General features: G+C 40.8%; 2 protein-coding genes across 4 annotated transcripts in view; one reads left to right on the top strand and one right to left on the bottom strand.

Moving 5' to 3' along the window:
* Nucleotides 1-12,026, top strand: part of bnc2 (basonuclin zinc finger protein 2) — a 212,574-nt gene that overhangs the window by 162,603 nt on the left and 37,945 nt on the right. For all 3 annotated transcript variants that reach the window (XM_072462859.1, XM_072462858.1, XM_072462860.1), the window contains exon 4: nt 1,115-1,350. In XM_072462859.1, the coding sequence (XP_072318960.1) occupies nt 1,115-1,350 (236 nt within the window). The remainder of the gene's footprint in view (nt 1-1,114; nt 1,351-12,026) is intronic.
* sh3gl2a (SH3 domain containing GRB2 like 2a, endophilin A1) overlaps nt 1-12,026 on the bottom strand; it is a 364,709-nt gene that overhangs the window by 340,493 nt on the left and 12,190 nt on the right. The window lies entirely within an intron of this gene.

Genomic DNA, 12,026 nt, shown 5'->3' with positions numbered 1-12,026 from the left:
ACATCTCAAAAACAATTAGCTACAATTATTAAGGCCCAATGTGCAACTTAACAACCTTCACAATGTAATTTAAAACTAGGATGCAGAATAAATACAGCGTGTATTATAAACCCTGTGTTTTAAGATTAAATACAGGCTCATGATGATCCAATCTAGCTTATGCCAATAGTTGAAACCATACATTGTCACAGGAATAAGGTATTTTAAAACCAAAGTTGTTTTACCATGCAAATGTAGCTATATTACGTACTATCAACACCTATCCACGGAATGTAGTGCCTCCTGAACAGCGTATCTGCTGGCTAACTACAGCTAAGGGCCAGGATGGAGATAGAGGAGGCAAATAAACACGGAGATGCAAGGACAGCAGTAATGAGAAGCAGCAACCAGATTAGATTAAATAAAAGAATGGCGGGAAATTACATTAAAGTCGTTGCTTTTATCAAATGGATATGTCATTATGCGCTAATGCTGAGCGAGCAAGAGCTTTGGAGGATGAGACCAGAGGGAAACCTTACAGTCTTTAACGGGGGGTGGACCGTATCGTGTGTGTCATTCCCAGTTTGTTTTCAGGGCATTGGATTTGTCTTTTTAAACTGACTGCAGTGAGTTAATAGAGAAGTAGAAGCGTTAGCTGTTTCCATAGTCATCATAAAAAAACAAGCTATATTATTATTTAAAAAAAACTTCAAGCACGGTCACGTTCACTCTTTGCTAAGCTGTAGAGAATACCCACATAGCCACTCACTTCTCTTGTGTTTTAAACCTGTTTAGCATTTCTGATACATTTAATTATGTATTATTCATCATTATCATTTATTTATTTTTACAATAGTGTAAACTTTCCCACGATTTTACTTCAATTTCACTCATAAAACAAAAGAAATATTGACCATATAGTGTCATCTTTTCCCACTTAAATATGTCTCCTTAAATGAACACAAGTATTTGAAATTAATCATCTTAAATCGTACATTATCTGCCACTTTAAGTGGAAAAGGATGACATAATTACATTTTATGTGTGTTGAAATTGACATCAACAAGTAGTGTTTATCAGATATTCAAATCGAAGCCTGGATTTCTGTAACTGTGTGTGTGTTTATTATCTCCAGCCCTGGACAAGTTGAGCACGCAGCACCTGTACCACCCGACCCAGGTCGAGATCGTCCAGTGCAACGTGGTGTTTGACATCAGCAGCCTCATGCTCTACGGCACCCAGGCTGTACCGGTGAGGCTCAAGATCCTGCTGGACCGGCTCTTCTCCGTGCTCAAGCAGGAGGAGGTGCTCCACATCCTCCACGGCCTGGGCTGGACACTGCGAGACTACGTGAGGGGCTACATCCTGCAGGTCAGTGGACACGCCACACGGACGCTGCATTCACGCTTGTGCACACACGCCACGTCAAAGCTGGAGCTGGGCCTGGAACTGAGCCTGGACTGGACCATGACTAAACTGAGACTAGAACAGGGCTAAAGCGACATTTACATCAGGACTAAACTAGGATTTAAATAGCATCAAACCAGAAGAAGCGAGAAAAAGGGAGTTTTTAGGCACGTTTCCACTGGCTCGCTCGGATCGGGACAGTCCTAAAGTGTCTCATCTGTCGTAAGTGGATGCAGACTCAAAAAGCAAAAAACAGTCATAAATTAACATCAATTTCTCACCAAATGCTGTGTTAAACTGCAACATTTCCAGTGAAGTGTACCTTAACAATAACTGTAATTGTAAATAAATTGTAAATATATCAAAAGTTAAATGCATTTCTTTTCAAATTCAACTCATACTTGTACAAAAATCTGAAAATCAAAATGGATGAGTTTCTGTGGGGAAAAAATCACATTGACTGAGGCCGCTGAACTGGCACTAAACCAGGCCAGGACCCGGACTAAACCAGCACCAGAGGAGGACCAAACCAGGTGTACAAAACGTTTAAACTAGGGCCAAATCACAACCAAATCAAGAAGTTCGTAGCCTCAGCCAGCATCCTGTCAGCTGTATCTGCAAAAACCAAACAGAATAGTTTCTTAATCCACGGGTGAGGAAACAGCACTCCACCAACCTGTTTCTTTCCTGTTCCACAGCACAAAATGCTACTTCCAAAATTTGCCACGCAGCTCTGAGGTCCCAAGTCCAAACCTCATATTAGCAGAGCTTTCCCGCCAAGAAAGGTTCCAGTTTGCCTCAATTTTACAACCATTTGTTCAGAGTGCGGAGCAATATCTCAAAGTGATCACTCGGGCCACCACTTTCACCCAGAAACTGTTAGGACAAATTTCTGTGCGGTCATTTGAAAAGCGAACGATCCCAAACAACAGCAATGACAATAAAGGCCACTTAAGTGCATTTTCCATCACTCCGACTTGCACTTTTCTCCCAGCTTGTCAACACCAAGCCTTTCCATTAACAAAAAAAATATTTAAAAAACTGCAGAAAACCTCACGCTAGCAAACTATTAAACCACCGTAGCACGTTTCCTCTCCATTCTTTCTTATAATTGCAGTCAGACACTTTCTCAATCAGTGATGTAGGGCTTTTTTTTCTCCCGAAAGCCAAAGTGTTCCTGAATGAATTAGTTAAGAGCCAGTGAACATGTGTATGTGGTTAGGCGTGTGCGTGGTCGGGCCCATCTTTATGCATGGAGAGGGGAGTGCGAGCTGTAAGTGGAACCAGGACTCACATGGCTTTGGCCGGGGGGGGAGCGCGGAGCTTCTGTGAGGGGGAAAGCGCTCGCAGACCCGCCAAACACCCACAAACACGCCCACGACTCGACCAACAACCCAAACAACGTGCAACATGTCTGGATTTGTTGTTTGCGCATGTGGGTTTAGGGCAGTGGGAAGGGGAGCATGATAAGGAGTGGATAGTAGTAGTGTTCATGAATGAATGTATACGTACAGGTTTGTAACGGTATTTGAAGTGGCGGGATCATTTTATGCTTTATTGTTTTTATTATTAACCTTTATTTAAGCTGGTAAGAACCTATTGAGATTGAGATGGAAGGGTGACCTGGGGCAAAGTAAAGACATAACGGTAGACACATTTTAAAACATTACACATTAAAAAGACATTTAAGATTTTTTTATTTTTTTTAAAGATTCACTCTTGTTGAAAAGCCCTAATTTAAAAAAAAAAATAAGACCATTTCACGCAATCTTGACGGAGTTCCAACTAGATCAGATTTTATTCATGTAATACTAATTATTTTTGCCTCAGTACAGCTGTATTGTACAAGCAGCTCTTGGGGTCAAAATTAGACCACTGCTTGCTGCCTTTGTTAATTATAAAGCTTTCTTAAAATCATCCGCTAAACAGGAATTGCACTGTTAGCATGCTATTTGTTGTTAGCATTAGCGTGATGGCAAAACTGGTCTCTGAAAGTTTTCAAAAGTGCTTATAAACTCATCGAGGTGAATAATTAGGGAGTTAGGAATGCGTTAGAAAAGTGAGGAATAACTTAGGACGTGCAAATAATTAAAAATGTTCTATTTTTCATGTATTTAAGACAAGTAAAATACGGCAGCTTTAATGGGTATTTTACCTGTTGCTACCGCTATCTTTTTAATGTCTTCAAACTTTCAATACGCAAAGAAATAATACTGCCAACAACAAAAAAATAAAAGATAATATAAAACAAATACACTAAAAATCTTTTATTTATTTGCACAGAAAATCCTTTGTTTTATAATTTCTTTTATAGTATGTACCACAATATCCACCTACTACTTATCAATCTGTATTTAATTATTTATTATCTAATGCATTCCAAGCATCTCCCAAAATGTAGGCTATATGTATTATTTTTTAAACGTTGTACTAAATTAGAATCAGAATCAGAAATGTTTTATTGCCATTATTAAAGACCAGAATTCACACACATACGAACTTGCTTTGGTGATTCAGTGCAACATAAAACAATGAACAATGATAAAACAACCTATATAAGTCAAAAAGAAAAACTATTGAAATCATAGGATGAAAAAAAACAAAAAAGGCAGTAAGATAAAAGATTTTTAAAAAGGCTATTGGATGAATTAGGTTTGCTATTTACACATTTTACACATTGACTATTTACACATTTTACACATTGACATTTCAATTGCATAGATAAATGACAATTCTATTTAATATAAAATGACATAGCTACATACGGTTAAATGCGATACAAATTCCACGTTCACAGAAATAGCAGAATATATTTAAATTATAGCTTTGACCATGTATTCAACATATATTTTGAGTAGTAAACAATCTAAAACAAATGATGTTGCTACATCTTATACAAAAACATAACACAACACTTTTAATATCCTCAAATGAGTGCCATGTTCCTATGGTCGAAGGAGTCTGTGTGACCTCGTCCCGCTCACAGTGCGCCCTTGTATTGAGTAACCCTCCCCCGCGTGGCTCCCATCGAGGGGAATGGAAGCCTGTGTGTTTTGATCAGCTGGTTCTAATAGTCAGCTGGTTGGAGAACGGTTACTCAAGCGCTCAGCCTCGTGTCACGCTACCGGCTAAATCCTCTCCGTCTCCTTCAGAAAGGGCTCTTCAAAAAGGCCGAGGCCGTAGTCGAGGCGGCGTTCACCTAGGGGCAGTAAGCGGTCACTGGGAGACCCTATTAGCCTGTAAGTAGCTATGAAATTCAATCATCTTTCTCCCCTCGAGCCTTCGGGCTGCGCTTTGTGCCACGATCCCCGCCACCGCGTTTAAATATGCCGCGCTAAATGAGAGATAAAACGGACAGAGCGGGATTGTAGACGATAGGCAGTGGTTTTGTCGTTTTTCGCGGCGATGCCGGGGGACGTTATTGGAGGAGGAGTTGTGTTGTGGTAATCTTACATGTCAGGTTTTACAAAAGGCCATTGCTACAGACGGAATTTGAGGTAAAAAGCCACCAGAGAAGTTATAGTCGTTTGTACTGCTAAATGAGATGTGCAAAAATGGTCGGGAAAAACGCACATTTCATTCTGATGCAATAATGTCGAAATTTAACGAGTCACGTGGTGTTGCCGCGGTTCAGTCGAGGGTGAGGGATGCGCTGCACGAGACTATACAAGGCGTGAATGATGAAAAATAATGCAAATAATGCAAATTCGCTCGAACAAGCTTGATGGTTAATAATAGATGTGCAATTAATCAAACTGCAAATTCATTAATTCAAATTATCCATTGTTTTAAGAGATCGCTTGTCAGCGGTTTGTAGCAGACTTTGGAGGAAGAGATTTGACTATTTTTTTTTGCATTAAATGGCAATTATTAAAAGTCTGTACTGTTCGTTTTTAGGAAATTAGAGTCAAAGTAAAATCAGATGTTTTCTTTATTTTGTCATATCGCCTCGGCTCCAGGTAACACATAGTTTGAGGAAATCCCAGGCTGAAAGTCGCCAAATGTACACAATTTAATCTGTAAAATTGAAACGTTAATATTCACTTTACAAAACAATTCTAAAACACTAGAGCATTTGTAATTTATGAATGTCAGAAGCCTTTACCCAATGTTGTTAAGATTTTATTCACATTTGTCTATTAAAATTAAGAGTAGAGGATATTGATAAAAATATATCTGAAAATATATTTTATTGATACAAATATATTGTCAACGTGTTGGTTAAGTTTTAACTGTTTTTAAAATGAATTACAAAAGTGCAGAAATATTACTGTAACCCTTATTTTAAAGTTAATAACAATCAATTTTAATTTTTATCAGCTCTTTTTGTTGCATTTTTTACAACAAACGCTATGCTCAATATTCAAATCGTGCATATCTTCGAAACAAGATTCACAATATTATCTACATTTCCATAGATTGCCCACCTCTAATCCAAATATACCGGTAGTTTTATATTTTTTAAGATTATTAAGTATTATTATTTGTGTTATTTTACTGCATTTACCATAACAGAAAGGACCGTTTTACCATAACATGGACATAAAAACGGAGCTAACAAGCGTGTTTCCCTCTCAGCCGTCCATGATCCCTTTGTCCGGCGTGTGGCGGGCGGGCAGCGGGCAGCGGGCAGCGGCGTTGGTGGGAGGGGAGCTTGGCATGTCCGCTCTGCTGTGTGCCAGGTGTCAGTGTGCCGGGCTGTCAGTGATGGGCCAGAGAGCGCAGGACAAGAACTGACAGTATCTAGCCTCTCATCCCTGACCACAACACACCAATACACACACTTATATTCCATCAGACACACAAATAGCACCATTTCCGAGGCCGCTCTCTGTTGTAGAGGAATACGGGGAAATAATGGAAAATAAAATGAAAAAAATAAAAAATACAATACAAAATGTATTGTCCCTCTTTGGATTGATTTTGGTTCTAAGATGTTGACATTTTTTCCAAAGAAAATAGCAACCAGGACTAGAACCAGGACTAGAACCAGGACAAGAACCAGGACAAGAACCAGGACAAGAACAAGGACTAGAACCAGGACTAGAACCAGGACAAGAACAAGAACAAGGACAAGAACCAGGACTAGAACAAGTACTAGAACAAGGACAAGAACAAGGACTAGAACCAGGACAATAACAAGGACTAGAACCAGGACAAGAACAAGTACAAGGACTAGAACCAGGACAAGAACAAGGACTAGAACCAGGACAATAACAAGGACTAGAACCAGGACAAGAACAAGTACAAGGACTAGAACCAGGACAAGAACAAGGACTAGAACCAGGACAATAACAAGGACTAGAACCAGGACAAGAACAAGTACAAGGACTAGAACCAGGACTAGAACCAGGACTAGAACCAGGACAAGAACCAGGACAAGAACCAGGACAAGAACAAGGACAAGAACCAGGACAAGAACAAGGACTAGAACCAGGACTAGAACCAGGACAAGAACAAGAACAAGGACAAGAACCAGGACTAGAACAAGTACTAGAACAAGGACAAGAACAAGGACTAGAACCAGGACAAGAACAAGGACTAGAACCAGGACAAGAACAAGTACAAGGACTAGAACCAGGACAAGAACAAGGACTAGAACCAGGACAAGAACCAGAACAAGTACAAGTACTAGAACCAGGACAAGAACCAGAACAAGAACCAGGACAAGAACAAGGACTAGAACAAGAACAAGGACTAGAACCAGGACAAGAACCAGGACTAGAACCAGGACTAGAACCAGGACAAGAACCAGGACAAGAACAAGGACTAGAACAAGAACAAGGACTAGAACCAGGACAAGAACCAGGACTAGAACCAGGACTAGAACCAGGACAAGAACCAGGATTATAGCAAGGAACCAAACCAAGTCCTTTTAATCTTCCACCTTGTATTTCAGACGTCACTATTTACCAACAACTTGGATCAAACTAAAGCTCTGGTTCTACAGTCATGATGTATCTAGTTTGAGTTAGTTTATTTTATTTTCCAGTTTTCCGACACACGTGCCAGCGCGAACACAACCTCAGATTTCCAGTCCAACACGCTTGCCGTAACTGTAACACTAAAGTAACGTGATAAGCTGTTTATCGCAGAAAAGGACACGCGCTTCATAACGTAACCGCCACATCAGAGCAATGCGTGTACGCTTTGTCTTACACTGTGCAGAACTAGCTATTATATTTTACTACAGAACAAATATGCGGTGTAAGTAATTCAACCCAGGACTGGGGAACGACTTGTTGGGTGCCCTTGTACTTTGGCAGTACCCTCAGCCCCTTTTCCGACTCCCCTCCTGCTTTTGGACCCTCTCTTCTCCCTCTCTTCCCTTCTCCTTCCTTTCTTCCCTTACCCGTCTCTCCCTCCCGGTCTCTCCGTCTGTCCCATTCCCCTGTCCAGACCCCATCACCAGCCACATGCCCCCGTACTCGCCCTGTCACTGCTCAGTCCGCCGTCCCAAACACATGGAATTGCTATCAGCGCTGGCTCGCCTCTCCGGGGTCCGTCTCCCACACTGTCTATTTTGTCTTTCCTCTTTCTAACCCTCTTTCTTATCCCATACCGAGTGAAAAATAAGCACGGCGAAAAAGAGACGGAGGGAGAAAGAGAAAAGGGGGGATTTGCAGGCAGCATATGGGCCAAAGCGACATTCTCAGTAATGTTCTGTCCTTGTAGAACATCGAGCTGCCTCCGCTTTTATGAGATGTGGTTTTCCTGACTCCACGCAGCTTCCAGGAGACCCAGATGGAACCGCTAACGGCCCCCACCACTGCGACGCACACACACACACACACACACACGCACGCACACACGCACACACACACATACAACAGCCTAACCATAATTGTGCGCACACTTGGAGGAATGCTTATTCAAACTATCTGGCGTTGGCTGGATACGCACGCAGCCGCACAATCATGTCTGAGCAAACCTGACCCCCAGAGATTTGAGTTACTGTAGTTATGAGAGTGAAGGTTGACGGCCAGCAGGGGGAGCAGTGAGAGGAATGGCGCAAAAGATTGACGGATGAACAATGTGAAGGTTGAGTTGTTTTGTAGTTTTTTTGCCTTTTTTTTCTGGAACTACAAACAGCATTTTTTTTATCTGACAAAAGTTGTTTTTTACTCCCTCTTCTGGTAAAACGTGACAAGTAACATTATGTGATGGGGTTTGATTTACAAATAAAGACACAGATCAATGTAAATCATAATTTGCACACTGGTACGATACAAAACTAGCTGTTCAAGACATTTTTACAACACCAAAAAACTGTTGAAAATACGGACGCACTTGGACTTTCTGAATACTATTAAAACTGACAATATAAACACACAATTAAAGTTAAACTGACTACAAATACTGTATAACTACGACCTACAGGTGTGCAATATATTAGATACAAAAAAGCTACAATAAGAACTGATTAAACATAAAAATTAAAAGCTTTCAAATAAAGGTATAAAGTGAACTGTTGGGTTTCATTCACATTTGTCTGAAAATTAAACCTCAACTCTTACAGTAAAAGACACACATTTCTATTGGATTTACATAATATGGTCCGACCAAAAAAATGGGAGTTATTCCTTTTTTTCAAAACCATCCGACCTTACTGCCACCTCTAATTTATTTTTACTTTTTCCCTTGTGCATTTAATCATCTAACAACCCGTCCACGCAGGAGGCAGAGAGCGATTTTATACCACAGTTAAAAGTCTGCAGGAGGACTGGCTGTTATTAAGCACTGCTGAGTGTAATGTGTACATGTGTACTTACACATGTGCAATATGAGATGTAATTACATGGATTAGACCTCAACAGTATTAGTGTAAGACAGGAAACCATTCCCAGTCGCAGGTGGGTCCAGGGGCCTTCGGGGAGGTACCACTTGGCTCCTCCGCAGCGTTCACCAAAGTATTTATTGAGTTAGAGTCACGTTTCAATTTCCCCAGTCTCTTATTCAGTCCGCGTCTCTCACTCTGTCAACTGCGAAGGTCACCATATCTCTTGATCCTTGCCTGAGAAACTTCCATTTTAGGTAGTCGTGCTCCGTGTAACAACATTTTTGGACACAATCCCTGTCTCCAATCTCCTGCATACGGCACACTTGTAACCCTGGCTCTCCTCTCCTTCTCCACTTCACAACCTGTTTTCTGTTATCACTACTTAATGCCTCACCCTGGGAGATGGACGGCAGAGAAAGCATTCTCCTAAGGTGGAAATTCTTATGTTCATATGGTTATGATTTGGCGGGGAGGTCAGGCTTCACTTTTTGCTGGAAGGCTTACGGCTGGCTCTGTGCTGGCCGCTCTGAGCAGCGAGGACTTCAAAGAGGGCCGGCGTACTGAATCAAGGTGATGCCCCCTCCTTTCCCCCAAATGTGCTCACACACACATAGGCCCGTCCTCCCCCGAGCTCCTAACTGTGTCCTCTCCCGGCACATTCTCAATCTCTCACCTCTCCGACAGCGCAGATAAGGAAGGGATGATTTTTGAGATAAGAGACGTAACTCATTAATGACACACAAAAACTGAATTATGGTGGAACAAAATATGCCAACACCAACATGACACTATTTATTAAAGTGCATACAGCAGGTCTAGGTTTAGGTTGGAAGGAAATCCCTCTGGTAAATATTTATGTCATAGTTTGGCCTCAGTAAAGTGTCAGTTTGTGACAGAAAGAAATGTAAATAAATGTTGAAAAGTACAGGAAGTAGATAATCCCTCTGTCTATGTCATCACTAAGCGACATTCCATCCGAAATGCAGTGACATTTTACATTTATCTGACCGTTTAAACAATCGCTCGACAAAATAAAGATGTTATCAGGTGTTATCGTTTCTCAAATCATAACTAGTGTGTCATTTATTAGGATTTTGGTCCTTGTTTACAATATGGTTGCTCGGTAACTGGTGTGGCATGACCTAGCTCTACCTATGTCACACCTGCTGCTCACGTCCAACCAGGAAGCACCACTATAGACATCAGCAAAGTGGTCAAACCGTGCAGAAATAGGCAAAATGTAAATATGATCACGTTCACTGCGTTTTTTGTGAAATGTATAGTTTAACTTGTCATATGCACGTCACAGTTCCTTGATTCTTGCAGCTCCTTATGCCAGCAGTGCCATTTATTCCAAATACTTAGTCCCCCCTCCTTAAATATTTTCAAGCTGCAGACGTGAGGTTATGAGCAGGTTACGTTTTTATAGACAGAAAAGAAATCTTCCTATTTTGCCAACATAGAAAAGTGCCAACATATTTTATGAGAAGTGCAAATGGGAAGAAATGGTACTCCAAAATAATACCTATACTTAGATTATTTTTCCAGACAAATATCTCATCAATATAATTAAACCTATTGAACATGATTTCAACTTTTTTTTAATTTTTTTTTTAACTTTAATCAATTCGTCTAGATCATAGAAAGTAATAAAGAGCTAAAACGCGGCGCTACCTCTTCTCCGGAGACGGTTAAAGTAATTAGCGCACATTTGGAAACCCTTTTAATGCATCTATTACATGCTTGGTGGTCACATGTATATTTCAACGTGTTATCTGAACTTGTGACGGCCGTGCGTATCTCTGGTCAAATACAGCGATCATGAATATTCGATGGCGGGACGTATGGAAACGGTGGGGAAGGGGCCTAATGAAATGTGATGGGGGAGTTAACGTGCTGTGCGGGGCGACCAGGGGAAGTGAAAATGATAGGTTTAACATACGTGGTGGTCCCATGGGGGGAGGATCAAACAGCACTATACACAGCCACCTCTTCCAATACCCCCCGATAAGGAGGACTTCAAAGAGGCATAGCCAATCGCACAGCCTTATCCCACATGTATGATTACGCTTCCCATGGTCCCCGGCGGTACCACACTTATTTGAGAAGGGAAAGCAATCAGATTTTTTCACCTATACATATATACATTATAATGCTTGTCAGAAACATAGGACGTGGCATTAGCAGAAGCAATGATAAAGTGATGTAAAAACAGATTAAATACGTAAATCCATCATTCTTAAGAGCACAATTCTTACTGTTGAATTGGTTGAATAGCCACGTTTTAAAGGGGCCGTATACATTTTTTTTCCTTTGCGTTATTAAAGGAAAATCTCCTTTGCGTCAGTAAACACATATTGTAGAAGCATCTATTCGGGTTGAAATGTGTCCAGCGTGCGCTCTTTGCATGGAATTATAGAGCGTTTTATTCTCCGTAAAGCAGGACGTGTCGTTGTTAGCATGCTAGCAGTTGTTAGCTTTACCGTGATGCCGCTTATAAACTAGGTGAATATTTAAGAAGCTCAGAAAGTAAGAGGGACACATGTGGACCACTGCAAAGACTTTAAAATGAAATACTTCCATTTCCGGTACAGCGAGCGACTTTAAATCGGAAAATCATTCAATTTTAAAAAGAATGGTAACATCTGTTGTATCCACACTTTTAATAGCGCTCGTTCTAATACAGCACAAATCAAGTCTTTAGTCAAGTCTAAAATGTGATTATTTGTGTAATATCTTGGGACTCAATATGTCCCGCCCATTTGATACTGCACCCTTGCGTTTTAGAGGTAGTACAATTCAAAGATTACTCGGCTGTTTAAACCTTTGAAGTTCCAATATTCTGCAGCACATTATTTCC

The sequence above is a fragment of the Eucyclogobius newberryi genome, unplaced genomic scaffold (genome assembly GCF_026437365.1).
Source record: "Eucyclogobius newberryi isolate DKJ021-1_F unplaced genomic scaffold, fEucNew1.0.hap1 SCAF_4, whole genome shotgun sequence".
In the NCBI taxonomy this organism is placed as follows: domain Eukaryota; kingdom Metazoa; phylum Chordata; class Actinopteri; order Gobiiformes; family Gobiidae; genus Eucyclogobius; species Eucyclogobius newberryi.
Note: the sequence above shows the minus strand (reverse complement) of the source record. Positions and strands in the feature narration are given on the sequence as shown.